The sequence below is a fragment of the Camellia sinensis genome, chromosome 8, assembly GCF_055761805.1.
Source record: "Camellia sinensis isolate YWXY chromosome 8, ASM5576180v1, whole genome shotgun sequence".
In the NCBI taxonomy this organism is placed as follows: domain Eukaryota; kingdom Viridiplantae; phylum Streptophyta; class Magnoliopsida; order Ericales; family Theaceae; genus Camellia; species Camellia sinensis.
This window is the reverse complement of record NC_138968.1, coordinates 51,462,866-51,483,272: the sequence shown is the minus strand read 5'-3', so window position 1 is coordinate 51,483,272 and position 20,407 is coordinate 51,462,866. Positions and strand designations below refer to the sequence as shown.

Below are 20,407 nucleotides of genomic sequence, written 5' to 3'. Positions count from 1 at the left end.
CATGGCTAATTCGGATGTGTATAGGCTTATTGTTAACTCAAACAAAATTTTAACTCAAAAGGGATTGGTGTGGTATTCAAGGTTTGGGACTTAAGGTGTTAACCGAGACAATTTTAACTCCAAGGGGTTAACATGATATTTAAGATTTGGGACTTGGGGTTTCCTTTCCAAAGTCTCAAATTTGACAGAGAAGTTCAAACTCACTCTTGGTTTGAAAATAGCAGAGAAACAAACAAATACACATAATAAATGCTAGTTGTTCCATTAGCATTATCGAGCAACACAAGAAACGTGTAAAGCTGCAAATAATAGTTATTTGTAACGGGTTTACAGAACTTAAAAAACATACATGAACAGCAAACACTAGCATATAAACAGAGAGAATTACATAAGAATCAATCAGAATTTTGACAATTCTACATGTTGGTGTGCATAGGTGAATCATGCAGAAGGGAAACCTTCACAATGAGAAACTGAGAAATTTGCGATTTCACCAATTGCTCCTGTGTACAAATGCTATACAAAAACTTGAGTTCGATGAAGACGTGCTTGCGTTGGACAGAAAGTGCCCGATTCATGCGCCCCAACAAAGAATAATACGACTTTAACTGTCTACAATCTTCATCCTACTTTGTCGAACCAGAGCACGGGATTCCATGCTTTTGAAACCATTCAGGCATGTGGAACCTCTCATACAGAGTGGGTCTCACATCCTTTTGTTGAGAGAGGTGTCTGAGGAGTGGAAGAAGGATCTCCAGAAGCTGATTGAACCACAAGATAGATGAGAATCATTCAGGGAACTTACAAATAAATGACCAATCAGATCACCTTTGGAAAATAGTATTCTTGACAGAAATTTCAATACAGAAATTTCACCAGAATGATGTGGCTGTAGCATTCTGTAATTAAATATCATTTTAATTACATCATTCTATATACAAATCAATTATATTCATATAGAAATATATGTTTTTTTTTTTTTTTTTTTTTATCATTATTCATCAGCGTTAGGAAAAATGGAAATAACTTCTTAGTACCTGATCATCATGTGGCTGTCCTGCAGAAAATGGGATGCATGGAATTCCATTCACTGGTTGCAATAAGAAACTGAATGGGTTGTTATCAACAATAACTGTTCGGCAGAGATCCTTTGAGAGGCAAGACAGATCCTTCACATGCTCACGATATTCCCTGCAATTCACAGAGCATGTACAAGTCAATTCCTTCAATAATGTTAATCGGTGGTAAATCATTTAAGCAATAATACAAGCACACAACTATGCCACACAGACTCAGGTATAAGTGTCAGGCGTGTGTTTGTCTCAGATACAGCATCATCTAATTCCCAAGTCCAATGATACCGTGACCATAAACATTAGAATCTTGCGATTCACCATTTGATATAAGTTTCAACCAAAATGATTCCATTTGTGCAATTGAATCTTAAATTGAGTGAATCTTATGATTCAATATCAATTCTTTACAATTCACTACGATTCAAGCGATTCAATTATGTTTGCATAATGCATAAAACATCGTTGTTTTTGCACCAAAAAAAAGAAAAAAGAAAAAAAAAAGATTAACTAATTATATTGATATATAAGTGGTTTTATATGTATTATACATATATACAATTTAACTATATTCAGTTTAAACATTGTATTTTATATGTATATACATATATATAATTATATAATAATTTAACAAAGATTCACAATTTTAGCAAAACGATTCATAATTCGATTCACAATTTGACAGTGATAACTAAATATTCATGGGTCTTAGTAGTATTTTCTTTTATTTACTTAAGTAAAATGAAACGTGTGTGCAACATAGAGCAGAGAGCTTTAAGCATGTTCACACGTTTTTTGGGTAACTTTGGGCACTTCATGCATTTTGAACCAACCATGCAATAGATATAACATAATAGAGGTCTTTTATGTACAATCATTCAGTAAACTTGAATTACCATATATTCCAGCATGATGCAGGTTCAAATAGATATGTCAGGCACTTGTCCCATACTTCTACTGAGTGTGGTGTGTTCGACAGGGTACTTAGATACATTAAAAAAAGTCCATGTAACAAACCATACAACCATCACCCCTCCATAAAATCTGACTTGTATCAAGGACAAAGCTCATATGAAGAAAACATTTTAACATGGGTACCAGATTCACAGATGTAATAATGAGTTGAAGTCAAATAATTAGGTAACAAAGGCTGGTCATTGCAAAAGTAACCATCACTAAAATAGTAATGTAGCTTAATCATTCAACCGTTCGTTAACTTTTCAACATGTCTTCTAACACCAAAATATTACTAAGTTTTCACAAGCAGCCAAAATAAAATAAGCACCTTATAAAATATTTTATCACTACCTTGTAGGTTATAACAATGCTTTCACTCTTTCTCATGCAATATATGTTCACATGCTCACTAATCAATTTTTTTAATCAATATGAGCACAAAATTATGGAATCACCTCATGCTTAAAGTCAACTGCTTAGTATTAGTAGCGGCATTTTTATTGAGTCCTTTGGCTAAACAACAAAATAACATTTTATTTTACCAAGTCTTAAAAAAATGGGGCCTTAAGCAATTAGAATTTTTTCAAAAAAAATTGGGAGTCTTAGGCAACACACCTCTGTTTTTTTTTCTTTTTTTCTTTTTTTTTAAAGATTGGAAGCCACCTCTGTTTAGTACAACCAATAACAATCTTCATTTGGTTAAATTTTTGAGGAAGGTGCACATGTCCATATGGGTTTACCCATGCATACTTTTAGATAATCTGCAGGAGTCGGATACTAACAAAACACGGGATGATAATGATGATTATGGTCCTATTATTTAATAAAAACTTACAAGACGTATGAAACTGACTGACATTATGACATTCTGGAATGTTCTTCACATTTCTACCTATATGCATCAGTTAAAATATAATCACATACAGCTATGGGCCTCAATACGCAAGACTGAAATCAAGAACATAGGAATTACAAATTGGCATCCACAACACATTTTATACCTCAGCTGACCTGAAGCTTGAGATCTGGAGTTGTTCAAAATATAACAATATGGTTTGAATTGGCCCATAATATTACACCACAGGATTTACAAGGATATTACCATCATCATCAATACTTAAACAGAATGGGATTATTTCTTAAGAGGCTAAAGCATCCTTGTACTAAGGAAGTGTTAGAAATAAATTTAAAAACTAGATCCATCAAGTGATATTAGATCACCATGTATTCATTTCTAAAACACATGAAAAATTAAATAAATTCATTCTATTACCATGGGACATTAAACTGCCCCATTAAATAAACAAAACTGAGTCGGATAAATTGGGCAGTCAAGACAATTAAGCATCAAATCATAACTTAAGGTACTTCAGGTAGTAGATTTACCATGCACAAAAATCTAAGACAGAAATTGGAGATCATGGCAAATTCTCAACCAAGAATGCAGTGCTTTATTTCACTTTTTTTTTTTTCCACTTTTTTTTTTTTTTTTTTTTTTTTGTTCATAAATTGCTTAGTTGTGTGCAATTAAGTTGAGATAATCCTCATATGTGATGCATATTCCCAGGTTACGTCACCATAAGTTGAGATAATCCATGCACTATTGAGAGAGAGAGAGAGAGAGAGAGAGAATTATCTTCCAACAAATATCTTCCTTTGAGAAAAATAGAAACATGAAAAAACAAGAGATGCTCCAAGGAAAACCAATGGTTCACTCATAGAACAAGACAGGTTTCCTCGATAGAAGACCACCTTATGCAGGACTAGAAGGCCTCAAACACATCCAAGGGCACTACCGCTTTCATTATCTATAAGGGCAGATATATCATATATGATCCCAATTTCTTGGGAAATATCTCTCTAAACTTGACATGCAGTAGCATTTACCAATCATGCTACAATGATACAGAAACAAATAGCAGTATCTAATGCCAACCTAAGGTTTCCATTCAGTGTCTGTCATGGAAAACTAAAAAAGAAAACAAAAGGAAATACATAAAAACTATGGACACCAAGGTGGGTATAAAATGTAGATAAAATGCCACACATTTTAGATACAAGAACAGAGGAATCTTTATTGCAGCCTTTGGTTTAGATAAAAAATTAAATTACAATGGAAAGAAGAAAAACAAAACAGAAAAATCTGGAATTAGAATGCAGTAGAAAAGCAGCAGTACTTACGTGCTAATGGTAGAAGGCCGATACAGTCTATTACAAAATCGATTTTCAACATCTATTCTATCGACAAGTGGTCTGGCATAACCTGAAGGCATGCAAAGAAGTAAACAGGAGTTGTTATTGGGATAGGAAGTAGGGGGGAAGCATTTCAATAGAATGGTGAAATAATAAGCAAACCTTCAAGACCCGCAGTAAATAACACAAGATCAGCAAATTCACTGAGTTGTTTCAAAAATTCTGATAATCCTGGACGTTCAAACACTGTAACATAGTTTATCTTGGGTTTGCCTTCACATTCCTTCAAATCCAAAATTTTGAACATTAACATAGATCATAAACAAAATGTCTAGATAGCCCATGAAACATTGAGAAATACGTAAGACACCTTTTCTGAAGATATGCATTCCAGCTCAAACCACTTCAACCCTGCTTCTGTAGCTTGATCACGAACAATAGCAGGCAAACTAGATGTTTCATAAGCACACACTAGAGTCTCATCTAAATCAAGAACCACCTGTGTGCAGAGTTGCATGAATCAGACTTGAAATATATTCAGCAGTGAGAAACTATAACACAACAGGGAAACATTATAGTAGCAGCAACAGTAGACTAGTACTAGTAGTACAGTAGTACTAATACTATTAAAGCAAAAGGTAAATAACACCTTTATCCTACTTCCACATCTTCCCTTCGCTTACTCACTAAACTGAATGTGGTTTTCCCTATAGTTCACGATCCTTATTGTTCTTCTTCTTTTTTTTCTCGATGAAGTTGGGCAATTGCATCTCCACTTTTGTCCAATCAACCCTAATGATTAATTTTGTTCTTTCTCTTCCTTTTTGTCTTCTTGAACGAAAACTATATAATGAACTGGAGAAAGTAAGCTAAAAAGTTAGCAAAGGGTGAAGGAAGCTTCATAGACACAAATTACTCAAAAAAAAACCTTCTTTTGCACACACACACAGGTGGTTTCATGTTGCCATTCATTCAACATCTCCTCCACTAAAATACAATCTCAATTAAGTTTCACTTCTTAGCATCAGAAAATATTGAATTTTTAAACGGTAACTCAATTAATTATTTATTAATTAGAATATCAATCTCTTCTTAATGACGGGTTTCCCTTGCCGAAGGCCCATGAAGAGGTTGTGCACTAATCAGGCAGTCATTTACATTGATAGTAACATTTTACTCCATGTTGGGAGCTAGCTTACCGAGGCAAATTACCAATTCTTTATGAATACGCAATAAGATAAAACATTGAGCAAGAAGGAGCGGTTAAAAGGCCCTTCTTATGTAACCTCAATAAAAATCATTTTTAGCAGCAAAAATCCATTTATGTCATACATAAGTTGTGCATGATTGATAACCATGTTTGTAAATAGAGTATGGGAACAATTACCAGAAGCAAATTACATTTTCAAAAGGCACATAGTTCAACCTCATTGTCAAAATCTATAATGCAACGATTACTCTTTAGATAGTAAGTAGTACGCTTATAATTTCTCAACCACTGGATGGAAAAAATAATTCTTCTACCATATTCTGATCTAGACAATAATTATAGTTAGTTCACAGCTTGTCGTATAATTTCTTTTCCTCAAACCCCGTCCCTTCGTCGTCAGTCCACATGTCCCTCACACTCACTCGTCTTTATTTTGTTTGCACGTCATCATACCTTACCTAATAACAACTTCATCTCATGTTTCTTGTAATGAATTAATAATACATTTCTTGTTAGAAACACATTCATTTCTTATTCTTGTCTTTTTGGCATGTCCATAATTCATCTGAGTCTTTAGATTTCAAATATGCTCATTTTATCAGCAACTGTTTTCTTCCTTCTGTACCATAAAAGCAAGACCAACCTTCTACCAGTTGTCTACAATTTAATAAACATTCATACAGTTAGAAAACACTAACTGCAGCAAAACATCGACAAAGTTATGCAAATAGAGACACATTGGAGAGCAACAACTAACGTTCATTTGTCATCTCCTCGGGTGCCCTTTAATTGTCAATTCCTCCAGGCACAAAACCAGACAAAATTACTTGAGAATGGCTTGTTTGGAATGATCTAAATAAGTGTACTTTTTGACTTTTCGCGAAAAAATGTAAAATATGAGTTGGGTTTAAAGTGATATGGTTGGGAGATGATGTGATTTAAATAAGATGATGGGACTTAAATCAGCTTTTTTAGATTATGCCAAACTAGGCCAAATGTCATCCAAGTTAGTCTCAGCTCTTTAGTCACTACAAAAACAACTATAGTCTTTGAACTTTATGCAAAGCACTTGTCTGTATCTCCAACAAATCAGCAATAATAGAGGACTTGCATTCGATCTATGCCTCAATGTAGTAGACTGAACTCTCTGTATCTAAATAAAGCTGAGATTTTACCCTAAAAGCTGTGTAATATCTGATCCACTTTACAATTAATCGTACACAGATAATCACAATTCGCTTACACTAGGGCAATCAGAGTCAAACTCCAACATAAACAACACCAGTCAAATATTGAACTTGCAATTGAAAATCGGATCAGAGGAGATAGTTCCGTTCATAATTGAACACACACACATAGATAGATAGATAGAGAGAGAGAGAGAGAGAGCTCGTCATACCGTAAGCCTCTTGGTGTCGCCGAGGATTTGCAGTGCGGCGGAAGGAGGGTCCTGCAATTCGGTAGAATCGGGGGCGAGGGGCAAAGGCTTGAAGGAAGGAGAGGTGGAAGAGAGGAAAGAGAGGCCGACGTAGGAGAGAACTTGGGTCACCGAAGGCGTCCCTCTGACGATCTGCACGAAGATCTGGAAGAAGAAGGCCAGCCAGTTCAACAGCGTCTTCAACACCTGAACACTCCTTGGCGCGTACACTTCAGCTTGAGGAGCCAACTCCGCCATGGCAGTCCCACCAAGCCAAGAACCGGCCGACCGCGGCTAGGTCACACCTACGCGCTGCGCATCTCTCTCTCTCTCTCTAGAATTGTTTTGCTTGAAGGTGTTGGCGACGGGGCGGGGGCGGGGGCGGCGTCGGCGGTGGTGGTGGTGGTGGTGGTGGTGGTGAAGTCTAGAGAGAGAAAAAATTGGCTGGAGAAGAGATGGCCTTCTGTTTGGTAATGAAGGGAGGGGAGAGGGTGATTGTTTGGTTTAAATTACAGTGGACAAAGAGTGATTTTCTATTTTTTTGAATCCTTGTTTATAAATTTTCTATTTTTTTGAATCCTTGTTTATAAATTTTAAAAAAAATTCTCGCTCTAAATAATATTAAAATTATCTTTATAAAAACATTACATTTATTCAATTGAATGCACATTCTTACATCCTAAAAAACCCTTTCTCTCAAAGGGATATTTTGGGAAGATGGTTAAAAATTACTTTTTAATTTTTTTGTGAGACATGAAAATGAGTTAAAAGTTAAGAAGTAACTTTTAACCCACTTCTCAAAATAGGCCTAACAAAACTTACGAAGGTGATTATTAATTAATCTCCACATACTTGTTCATGACCTTATAGTGAGAAAGTAAATGTAAGATTTTTAATCGTTAATGCTTAGAATATATCAATAAGAAATTGGGTTGGAATTTTTGTGTTTGAGAAAAAAGTAGAAGAGTCAAGTGTGATTACTGTCAATTGCCCTAACTTGGGTTGTGATCTCTGTCATCTCATTCTTTTCTTCTGTTTGACCATTGTCAGAGTTGGTTGTTGTTTCCGAGCAAATAAAAAATGTTTGGTTATCTGTTCTCAAACAAATTAATAACGTTCAAGCCTATGTTTCCGAATTTCTATCATATATTCGGGAGTTCAGTCTCGAAAAAATGATAAATAGTTTTATTCTTTTTGTCATTTTTTTCAAGAAGCTTATTCTTACAACAATCATGCTGGGACCCCAGTGGGGGGCGACCCCCAGCACCCCCGCCTCCACGTGGGGGCTCCAAGTGGTAGAAAAAAAAAATTATGGACCAATCAAAAAACAATGGGGTGGTGGGGGTCTCATGCATTTTCCTTTTTACAAAACCATTTTCCTCTGAGCTAAGAACACCATCAAAGTTATGAATATCCTCTGAGCTTTTATTATTGTACCCCTCTCATCTCATGGAGTTATGGTTACCGAAATTTTTTTTACTCATTGTTATTGCTGGAGAAGTGTAGGTAATCAAATAGTTGTCACTGTTATCCTCAGAATATTGCTATCAAAGGGTTTTTAAAAATTTGAGGGTATGTGGGTTTTGAAAGTGGGATTTGAGAAAGATAGATGAGTGGTGATAGAAGTGAGTGCTCTCATAAATCTTAATTCATGATATAGTTAGTGTATAGATTTAATTATGAGATGAGGTATCTCAAAATTATTCAGTATGTTTGGTTTGAGTTTTCTGGATTAAGTTTTTTGAAAACTGAGTTTTTTAGTTTTCGTGTTTTTTTGTTTTTAGTGAATATTTTTAAAATTTTAAACATTTTTTTTACTTTTTTAGATGCACCTTACCTAGATGTATCTAAAAAGTAAAAAAATTATGAAAAAATATTTTAAAAAATTAATAAATACATAAAAATATAAAAAAATATACTGAATTCTTGTATTTTTTTGTATTTTTGGTATTTAGTGAATTTTTAAAAGATTTTTTTTATAATTTTTTTACTTTTTAGGTGTATTTATATTAGGTGTGTCTAAAAAGTAAAAAAAATTGTTTAAAATATTAAAAAAATTTAGTAAAAACAAAAAAACACGAAAAATAAGAAAGTAGAATTTTTTAAAAAGTGTTTTTTGAAAAATGAAAATAAACAAGCTGATTAATGTTTTTTTTTATAATTTTATTTGAGATTATTATTGTATTAAAAAAATAAAAAAAAAATTAAAATTTAAAGTAATTAATGGCTGCTAGCACTCGTGAACAAAAGTTGGGAAAGTGGAAAAGAAAAGAGAGAAGTTTCTGTGCGTGGGGATTGGGTTGGAATGTGCCAATGAGAAAGAGACAATTTTTCCATCTTTGGAGTTTTTGTTTGGATGTTTGTGATCCCCATGCTGTACTCCTCATGGATCATATGCCTGCCCGCCTGCCTCCGCCCTCACTTTGAGAAAGTCCCCCTCAGTGTTCTTTGACCGTAGAATAGAGAACAGTCTTACATAGATAAGTTTATTTTCTAAACAAATTTCATATCTTATTATAGTTATGGATTTCTTGTTTCCCCAAAAAAAAAAATTATGGTCAAGGATTTTTGTCAATCTATCAATCTATCTATCTTCCATGAGAAATTCTATCTATTATATGTACTTTTGGTTATTTTTATGATTTTTTATTATAATTTCTTGTACTGTGTTAATTATGACATATTATATATCAATTATTATATTATTATAGTTATGATTTAAAAAAAAATTAATTATACCTTATGTAATGTTTAATTATACATTATGTGATATTTAATTATAATATATTTTTTTAGTTATAATTCTTATAAGATTGAATTATGAGATTTATGATAATCAAACTCACAAATAACATAATTTGCATATAATATACACTCTCATTATCCATCTCCTATACTATATATAAGCAAATATAGGCCCTATTTGGTACAGTTTTTTTTCAGTTTATTTCAGCTTTCAGCTTAATTTAAGCTATTTTGATGTGTTTGGTTTAGCTTAACAATGCAGCTTATAACTTTTTGTAAGTCAGAAATCAGCTTATTCTTTGAGTGGGACATGAGAAGCTTAATTTATAAGTCAGAAATCAGTTTATATTCATAGTTTTAAACTATAAGCTGTTAAGGCATAAGCTATAAGTATTTTCCCACAGTTCTATCAAACAGGACCATAATAGAGTATGAAAATTCTACAAACTCTTTAATGCTAACCAATTGGGCATTCTCTCACCTACATGAGATTCTCTCAAGTTTACTTCACTCATTTCTCTAATTTTTAATTATTCTAAAAATAACATAACAAAAAGAAAATATGCAGATATATAAAATCACTATTATGATATAACAAACCAATAAACAAATCTCTAAAATTACTTCTAATCAGATATAACAAAAAGATAATTAACAAATTTTATTTTTTTTAAAAAAATGAATTTATTTTTTTTAATCCTTAAAGTAGTTCTGTTGGCTATTTTGACACTTCAAGGCTTAGAAATATAATTAAAGCATACCATTAAGGATTTGAAAAATCCTTACAGATAATAAATTCCAATTTTATCAAAAGATTGTATTATGACTAGGACTTTTCTGTGTTGTGCTGAAAAAAATGAACCAGTGTTTTTGACTTTGAATTCATAACAAAATGAGGGGGGAGAGACTGTGCAGAAATTGCAATTGATTAATATAAACAATTACAAAATGTTACCTTTTTTTAAGGGTAACTTCAAAGTTTTAAACCGATCGAATTCTGAACTTATAGAGTTATCTACTTCTATGAAAGGTAAGTGCAGTGCAGGTAAGTAAAGTATTGGTATTTGAAGTGCTAAAATTTAAAAATAAATAAAACTAACAAAGACGTAGAGTTTGGATTTGATCGGGTATGACTGGACAAAGTGGTCCAGCATTTGTATACCTGTCGGTGGGAGGGCTAGGCTTTTGGGATCCTAGTTTATTAAATCAATGTTTGTTAGCTAAGGTGGCTTGGCGCATTTGGTCAGAACCTCAATCACTCATTAGTAAAGTGTTCTTAGCCAAATATTGTAAGAATGTCAACTTTATGGAAGCTCAACCTAAGTCAGGATGCTCATGGGGGTGGCGAAGCATTCTATAGGGCTTTGGAAAGTTTTTTACTTCTTTTCAGGTGGCTCATTTGCTTAATTTGGAAAATAGATCATGGAGAGAGCCATTAATTAAAAATATCTTCCCAGAGAATATGGCCAAGCATATAATGGATATTCCAATTCCCATGATGGATACTCCAGATTTTCCAGTTGGAAGTTAGCAAAGGATGGCCAATATAGTGTGAAACAAGGTTAGTTCTAACCGACTAGACCTAACTTAGTTTGCCACCATATTTTTCTTAAAGTTTAGTCTCAAGGAGGTCATGGGTTCAATTTCTCTTACAGGGTTAAATTAAGGGAGTGCAAGTACTTAAGTAATTTGCCAAGGGTGGGGAAATTTTCTCCAATAGATGCTAATCTAATAACTTACAATTAACATTTGCCGATCCAAAAAAAAAAAAAAAACAAGGTTACTTCTTGGCTTTGGAAGAAAAGTTAGGCAGAGGGAGTAAGAGGCCCAGTTGATAGTGACTGTTGGAAGTTATGGAAGCTCAATTTACCACCAAAATGAGCTTTGTTTCTTTGGAAACTTTTGCACAGAATTTTACCTGTAAGGATTACACTGATCCAGCGAGGGTGTACGATGGATTCGGTTTGCCCAAGGTCCAAAGAAGAAGACAAATCAATGGAACATTTGTGTTTTGAATGCATCTTTTCGAAACATATTTGGAGGGCCTCGAGATTAAATTTCAATTTCGAAGTGGGTCAGAGTACTTCAGTGGAGGATTGGATGACAAATTGGCTTAAAATCACACCGGATGATGAGGTTATAATTGAATCAATTAAAGTGTTATGGGGAATATGGTTGCATAGAAACAAGGCAGTGTTTGAACAAATTGTGGCAGATCCTAGTACGTACAGTGGTGCACACTCTTAACCAGATGAAGTGGGAATACTACAAATTAGCAAACAATTCTAAATTCGGGTCCATTTCATGCAGATGGCTCCACCAAAGATATTTTTGTCTGTGCTAACAATGCAAATTGGTGTAAACATCCTTGCTTTGACAGGTTCTTGATTGATGGAGCATGGATGTGAAAAGAAGCTAAAAGCAGGTGCGGCATGGATGGCATTGGATAACAAAGATAATCAGATAGCAAGTCACAAGTTCTCTAATGGCCGAAGCTAGGGCATGCCTTGAAGTCTTGCGATGGTGTTTGCGCGGCAATATTGGAGCAGCTACTATATTTACAGATTGCCAGGTGCTGGTGCAGCAACTTGAGGAAGGATTTCTTTAGAATGGCATATGAAACATGTGGTAGTAGAAATATGTGAATTATGTAAGCTTATGGATTATGTATGTTTTAGTAAAGTGCCTAGGCAGTTGGTGCATAATGCACGTAGGATGGCTAGAGCAGCTTTAGTAAGAGGCTGCTAGTCATTCTGTTTTTGTATTGTTTTGCTATTAATATATCTATGCATCTTACTTTTCCTATAATAAAAAAAATTTAAAAAAAAATTTATACCATTCATCATTTTTATTTTAAGGTCCTACATTTATTAAGTCCCTACTATCGAGAATGTTGAAAGACATAAGAATTAGAGTCAAAAAAAAAGAAAAAAAGATATGACATAAGAATTCCACCATTCACCATTTTCTTATTTTAAAGATCATACTCATTTAGTACTTTTGATTCGTTACACTTGGTTCTTACTATTGATTCGTTACACTACGAAGGTGCATGGTTGCTTCTCTTATGCTAACTGACACATCTTCTCAAATTAAGGTCACAAACCACACGTTTAACCAACGAAGGGGATTCTCAACGAAGTATCATTAATTCAAAGGTTACAAAAGGATTATTTTGGATATTGTTTATAAATTGACTTCTTTTTTTTTTTTTACTTATTACAAAAAAATATACCAAAAAAAAAAAAAGAAAGATAAAATGATAAATATAAACTAATAAACAAATAAACAACTTATTTATAATGTTACCAAATAGGTCCAAAATATGATAATTATCACTTTTAGATCAAGTGCTAGATAATGATTAGACAAAGAAAGTACTAGAGAAAATCCCAATCCCCTAATGAATTTCTCCATTTTTTTTTTACCAGTTACACACTTAATACATATAAAATTCATCACACAGGTTACGTTTAAAATTAATAAATCGATAATAAAAAAGCCTCATTCAATTTTACCTATTCACAATTATATGACGAGTTACGTGTCAACTTTATATTTATCAAAAAATAATAAGTTCAATTAATTCTCTTGTTACGCCATTGTAAGTAAATTATAAATTTGGGTAATGTTATGGTACACACCCTAAAAAGTGTATACCATGACATTTGTAGAGTTGATTATCACAAATGTTATAACTCAATCTATATAAATCAAAACTATAAAAAATAAATAAAAAATGAGTTATAATCGAATCTCACATAAGGTATAATCATAGAGCTGTTAGATCATAACTAAAATAATGTTATAACTAACATCACAATGAATCGTAACTAACACTCCAATATATAAGTCATAACTAACAATTTAATAGGTCATAACCAAATATCACAAAAATCATAACTAGGGATCATACAGTGCACACTTATGTACCATAAGATTTCCGTATAAGTTTTTAATATTTCTATATTTTTCATAATGAATTATACACACATGCATATATATACACATGATATTTGTTATGTAAATTAGTTATAAGTTTGGGTAATGCTGTGGTACACAACCTAAAAAGTCTACCACGACATTTGTGAATTTGATTATTATAAATATTATAACTCAATCTTATAAAAATCAAAACTATAAAAAAAAAATAAATAAATAAATAAGTTATAATCGAATCTCACATAAGGTATAATCATAGAACTCTTAGATTATAACCAAAATAATATTATAACCAATATCACAATGAGTCGTAAGTAATACCACAATATATAAAATCAAGTTGAATAATGTTAGATGTACCAATTAATATACTAATTAGAATACTAACTGATGATGTGACATAATTTTAGAGATTTTGGGTATTTGTAATTTGCATGATAGGTGGAGTCAATAATAATAACATAACACTAGTTGGTATACTAGTATGTATATTAATTGGTGCATGTAGCACCACCGAATCAAACCATAACTAACACTTCAATAGGTTATAACCAAATATCACAAAAATCGTAACTAGGGATCATATAGTACACACCTATATACCATAAGATTTCCGTATAAGTTTTTAATATTTCTATATTTTTCATAATGAATTATACACCCATACATATATATACACATGATATTTATTATGTCAATTAATCCACCTAGGCTGGAAAAAAAAAAAAAAAAAAAACTAATCAGCGTGTTTGGTTTGAATTTTTTGAATTAAATTTTTTAAAAACTGAGTTTTTTTGTTTTTAGTGAATATTTTTAAAATTTCAAACATTTTTTTTTACTTTTTAAAATTTTAAGCATTTTTTTTTTACTTTTTTAGATATATCTTAATTAGATGTATCTAAAAAGTAAAAAATCTGTGAAAAAATATTTTAAAAAATTAACAAATACATAAAAATAAGAAAAACATACTAAATTTTCATTTTTTTTTTGTATTTTTGATATTTATTGAATTTTTAAAAGATTTGTTCACAAAAATTATACTTTTTATGTGTATTTATGTTAAGTGTGTCTAAAAATTAAAAAAAAAAATTGCTTAAAATATTAAAAAAAATTCAAGAAAAACAAAAAAATATGGAAAACAAAAAAATAAAATTTTCTGAAAATTATTTTCAGTAAAACGAAACCAAACAAGAAAATTCACCAGATTATACTTAACAAGAGAATTCATTCTTACAGATTTCTTATATTCAAAATTATTAACTAAAATAATGCGGTAGTGGCATTTAAAAAGAAAAAGCCATTCACCTTGATGGGCCTCTGGTTTAAAGTGATAAAATCAAAAGTTACTACATTTTTGTATTGATTTTCTGTAATGTTTCTGTGTGTAGACCTCTCTGGCAACTTATAGTTTGAGAGCTAAATACCCCCACCTTTCTACTTTGAACCCCCCACTACCAAAATTGCTTCCCTTTTTTATTTTTCTTTGAACTCTTACCATAATCTCAAATATACCCTTTTAATCTCACCCCTACACCTTCTACCTACAACTCCTCCTTCCATTTTCCGGCAATCCCCCTTCCACTCCGGCTACCCTCCCCTCCGATGACCTGTTCAAACAACAGCAACAGCAACAGCAACAACAGCAGCAACAGAGCAATCGTCTATTTCTTCGAAGTATCAGACAGATGCGAACTATGTTTCAAAGAATGTAACAATGTGGGAAGTGTAATGGGCCCTAGTTCAAAGGGTGATTCCTCCATTGTAAAGAGTCACATTGATGTTGCTGAAGATAAAAGATGGATAACCCGTTCAAAAAAATCCTCTCTTTGCCTTCGCGACCACTCTTGCCGTCGTTCAGAAAATCAGTTCTCGACAAAAGCTTGATGTTAGGTACTATGTAGCCGAACAAAAGACATATGTTCAGTTGTGAAGCACCGAACATATCCAACAAGTTTGGCTCTGTGTAACCAAACGAAGAGAAATCGACCAACTTGTGAGATAGAAAGAGAAATCAACGGGGAGGGTGACAGTCGCGCACAAAAGAGAAAAAAGAGAGTAGGTTCCAAAGAATGAAGATGAAGATCACAAAAAAAGTTTGTAAATCAGTAGCTCCTTTTCTGCTACCGCTACCAAAACCCTAACCTTCGCTACCATTGGTAGTTCCGTGAACACATGTGGAGGTAAAAGGCTCACTGGAGGAGGAAAATAAAGGAGGTGGGTTGGTCGCCGGAGGCCGCCGACAGGAGTGAAAGTGGTGGTGGGATTAAAGTTAGAGTTAAACTTAGGAGAATAGGATGAGGACAAAATTAAAATTTGATGTTAGGACAAAATTGTAATAAAATAAAATAAATGGAATGTCCAAAGTAAAAAGATATGGACATTTATCAGCCCTCTATAGTTTTCTTATAATCAAAAGGGTAAATTATAGTGACCTCCCCTCAGGTTCATGACAATACCAGAAACGTCCCTTGAGGTTTTAAAAATGACAATAACTTTCCCTATACTTTGGTTCTATGTTTCAAATTCCCCCCTTAGTAGACATCCGTTAACAGAGAACGGAAAAAGGATGATGCCATCTACTAATTTTTTTGAAATACCGAATCTGCCCTTGTTTATTTAGAAGAATAAATAAAATATATATATCTATATCCAAACAATCCGAATAAAAGAAAAACCCCCTATTTTACTTAAACCTACAACAAAACCAATCTAAAAAATAAATAAATAAACCTACAACCAAACATCCGGGACTACAACTCACTGTAAAAATAAATTGATGTATATTATTGATTGATGTGTATATTGATATTTTGTTATGTTTACAATGATCAAATATATAGAAGAGAAGAAGGTAGTAGGTGAAGTGGTAGGGGATGAAGTGGAGGTGGTAGTGGTAGGTTAGGTGAGGAGGTGAGTGTGTGTGGTAGGTAGTAGTGGGTTAGGTTTAGTGGGTTTAACAGCCCCCTCAAACTCAAGGAGGTTAGACACAAACCAACTTGAGTTTGGAGAGAGTTACAAAACAGAAAAATAAATTGATAAATAAAATAAAACAGGATAGGAGACACGGTATGGTCGTGTCAGACCGTTGTAGCAGATAGTTTACGGGGTCATGTCGGACCGTTGAAGCAGGACAGTTTACGGGGTCATGTCGGACCGATGTAGCAGGACAGTTTACGGGGTCATGTCGGACCGATGTAGCAGGACAGTTTACGAGGTCATGTCGGACCGATGTAGCAGGACAGTTTACGAGGTCATGCCGGACCGATGTAGTAGACACTGTGTGGTCGTGTCAGACCGATGTAGAATACAGTTTATGGGGTCATGTCGGACCGTTGTAGAAGACAGTTTACGGGGTCATGTCGGACCGTTGTAGCAGACAGTTTACGAGGTCATGTCGGACCGATGTAGCAGCTGACCGGAATCAATGTCGGGACAGTTTATGGGGTCATGTCGGACCGTTGTAGAAAATTGTGGTGGTGCACCAAGGGGGTGACTTAGGGAGTGCGCCATGGGCGACTTATACATGATACTGTGTATAACCCCCCCTCAAACTCAAATAGGTGTGAAGATAGAAACCTATTTGAGGTTGAAACAAAGGGATTGATAAAGCTGACCGGTGTAGAAGACACTGTATGAGTGTGTATATAGGCTGCCCAAAAAATATACATGGATGTAGATATCGAGCCTCAAAAGTCGTGCCCTCAAAAGGTGTGCCCGCACCCTAAAAAGGCGTGCCATCAAAAGGCGTGCCCGATTCATCAAAAGGCGTGCCATGAAAAGGCGTGCCAGGTTGTCGGCGTCAAGAGGCGCGCGATGCGCGTGGCTGCTTCTGTGTCATGGTCTTTATAAACCGAAGCGGAGGAGGCAGAAACTGAGACAGAAAAACTGAGAGAAACCTCTGAAAAATTCTTCGTTTTGCTGAGAAAGAGAGGTCGTTTTGCTGAGAGAGATAGTCTGTAACACTCTGTTGCGAGAGATATTCTGTAACACTCTGTTGCCCAGAAAATGGCCTCGTCTTCCCGTGGGCTGCTCACTCTCTTTCCCGATCTCAACGAGTCCACAGGAGAGAGAACTGGTGCGGTGTCTCGTGAACCTCAACCAAACACCACTGGGTTTGCTCTGTTGAACTTTCCGATGCAGTCGGTGGAGCAAAAAATGGCAGTGCAAACGGATGTGGAGGCTAATCAGTATACTTTGAAGGCATGTGTGGAGTCCATGACGGCGGTCACAAACTTGTCGCACCGGCTGCAGAGTAGGACAAATGAGGTGCAGCAATTAAACTCCCAGCTGGCTCTGCTCCAACGCATGTATAAGGATGCGCGAGCAGAGATAAGCGTGCTAAGGGCAGAAAACAAGGAGCTGAAGCGGAAGGCCACCGTGATGTTCCGATTTGGAGGTCCGCCATATGCTGCAGTGGAGGAGTATGGGGGAGTGAACGTGCTCGGCGGCGTGGAAAACACGGAGGCAGCACCGTCAAGGACCGCCCAGGACGGAGGCAAGAAGAAAAGACCGGCGACAGAGTAGAGAAGAAAAATCCCACTGTTCCGATTGGTGTTGATTTTGTTTTTTTTTTTTTTTTTTTTTTTTTTGTGTAAAATTGTGATCGGGGTTGATCCCGGAGATGAATAAAATATGGTTGGTGTGCAAAGTTATATGGGATGAATGGAATTGGAAAAAGATTAAAAATAATGTGAAAGAAAAATAAAGAAAAGAAATAATAAAAATATATGTGAAATCAAAAATGAAAGATGGGGGAAATAAGGAAAGTGGTTTGGAGAAAATAAATAAAAATAATAGAGATTGAAATCAAACGGAGGAGAGATGATGTTTTTTTTTTTTATTTATTTAATATATAATAAAAAGATATATATATATATATATACAAAATAAAGGAAGTGGGGAACAAGGGAGTGCACCAATTAATTTTGGGCGGTGGATGCAAAGTGGGGTGATTAAAAAAAGAATGGTGGGTTGGAAAGTGGAAAAGTGTTTTAAATAAAGAAATAAAAGAGGGAAGTGAGTGCAGAGTGGAAAATGATTTTTTTTTTTTTTTTTTTTTTTTTTTTTGGTTGCTTTAAGTGAAAGAGCTTGGGGCATGTGGGGTGATTATGAGAGAGGTACCCTCCATGGGAATACTTCTGGGACCAGCATCTACTGTGAATCCATCACTCCAGAAAAGGATATTGCGCTCCCTGTTCCAGGTAAACTGCTGGAGCTTGACGACGGGGGAAGGTTCTCAAGAGGTCCTTCGACAGAGCCATCCGTAGACGGACGATGCAGATCGGCGAGAGGACGATGCAGATCGGGAGCGGGAAGGGGAGGCGGAAGAAGGCGGGGATTGCGACGGAGGGACAGTGGCGACGGCAGCTTCTTCCGGCGGAGGATGTGAATCCATCATTCCAGCAGGTGTCTTTGCAGAGCTTTTCAGTTTAGAACCTCTTTTTCCAGGTACATCAGAGAGAGAGAGGCAGATCAGCAGAGTGAGTCCCAGAAAGAACAAACTAGGATGGGGAGAGCTCCTTGTTGTGAGAAGATGGGACTGAAGAAAGGGCCATGGACAGCTGAAGAAGATCAACTTTTGATCGCTTTCATACGACAACACGGCCATGGAAACTGGCGTGCTCTTCCTAAGCAAGCTGGCCTATTGAGATGTGAAAAAGTTGCAGACTGAGGTGGACCAACTACTTGAGACCAGACATTAAGAGAGGGCGAGAGGACGACTACCAAAGTTGCAACTCCGAAGAAGATGAGGAGGATGCTGAAAATCATACAGAGGATTGCTCCACACCACACCACCGGGTTGGTCCGGCGAGGCTGCCGCCGGATAATCGGTTGCTCTATCACTTTTCTTGTGCTGACATGTGGAATTTCTGGTGCTAAAGTAATCTGTTGTTTCATGGGTTTTGGTATAACAATTTGGTTGAGACGAGTGGACGTGGTGGTTTGGTTTGGGGCTAGAGTATTCGGCGGAGCTGGGGTGGTGAGGTTGTCTGTGTGTTTTCCGAGAGGAAGAGAAGAGAGAGAGCTAGTGTATGCATGTATCTGTGTGTCATCAGGGAGTGATGGCAACAGTGAGGTGCCGAGAGGGAGAGGGAGGTTTGAATTGGTTGAGATCCGGCGGGCGGTCAAGGCAAGGTTGCCGCCCGCCGAAAGGCGAAGAACACCAAGATCTTTAACCTTGCTCTGATACCATGTAAAAATAAATTGATGTATATTATTGATTGATGTGTATATTGATATTTTGTTATGTTTACAATGATCAAATATATAGAAGAGAAGAAGGTAGTAGGTGAAGTGGTAGGGGATGAAGTGGAGGTGGTAGTGGTAGGTTAGGTGAGGAGGTGAGTGTGTGTGGTAGGTAGTAGTGGGTTAGGTTTAGTGGGTTTAACACTCACAATCAAACACTATCTCTCTACCTTTGTTCCTCACCCCATAGCAGCGAACACCACCACCATTTACCACCACAACATTTTCCCATCACTCCTCTCGCCACTGTGCACTACATGTCTCAGACTTTGCACCATCACTCTCCTCACCTTTGCCTTCACTATCAAACAGAGAGAAAATGATGAAAGAAATGAAAAAAATGGAAAGAGGAATTTTGTCAAGCACTTTGTGTGCGTGATTAAAACTATCACTAGCCTGATGCAGAAAAATGAGTACAACGAGCTTAGTGTCAACGAGAAGCAGATGTCGCAGCCATGGGGGTATGAGAGAGGACATCCATGGGGATGCGAAAAAGAAGAGGAGGAAATGGATGAGGCTATTGTGGTGATCGATTGTGTAAAAGGGAGAGAGACTGGCTATGGCCATGGAGGAAGAGGTTGGCGCCATGGAAGAGGGGCTTGCAGTGGAGGTAGGAGGTAGTGT

The 20,407-nt window shown here is 35.4% G+C and overlaps 1 protein-coding gene across 2 annotated transcripts; it reads right to left on the bottom strand.

Moving 5' to 3' along the window:
• Positions 1-243: 243 nt before the first annotated feature.
• On the bottom strand, positions 244-7,892 carry LOC114322440 (uncharacterized). 2 transcript variants are annotated; one of them, XM_028269741.2, is made up of 6 exons: positions 6,833-7,892; positions 4,594-4,722; positions 4,386-4,506; positions 4,212-4,293; positions 1,038-1,191; positions 244-899 (listed from the first exon to the last, which is right to left on the bottom strand). In XM_028269741.2, the coding sequence occupies exons 1-6, from the start codon at positions 7,106-7,108 to the stop codon at positions 873-875; spliced, it is 789 nt and encodes a 262-aa protein (XP_028125542.1). In that variant the 5' UTR covers positions 7,109-7,892; the 3' UTR covers positions 244-872. The 2 variants fall into 2 exon arrangements, with proteins under 2 accessions (XP_028125542.1, XP_028125541.1); XM_028269740.2 differs by having other exon boundaries at positions 244-761.
• Between the last annotated feature and the right edge of the window lie 12,515 nt (positions 7,893-20,407).

Bases quoted from the DNA above. Each gene is read 5' to 3' on its own strand.
- LOC114322440 (XM_028269740.2), bottom strand. From the start codon at position 7,108: ATGGCGGAGTTGGCTCCTCAAGCTGAAGTGTACGCGCCAAGGAGTGTT. The intron at 4,507-4,593 runs GTGTCTTACGTA...TTGGATTTGAAG, and splicing joins AATGCATATCTTCAGAAAAG to GAATGTGAAGGCAAACCCAA. The intron at 762-1,037 runs GTACTAAGAAGT...TGGTTCAATCAG, and splicing joins GACAGCCACATGATGATCAG to CTTCTGGAGATCCTTCTTCC.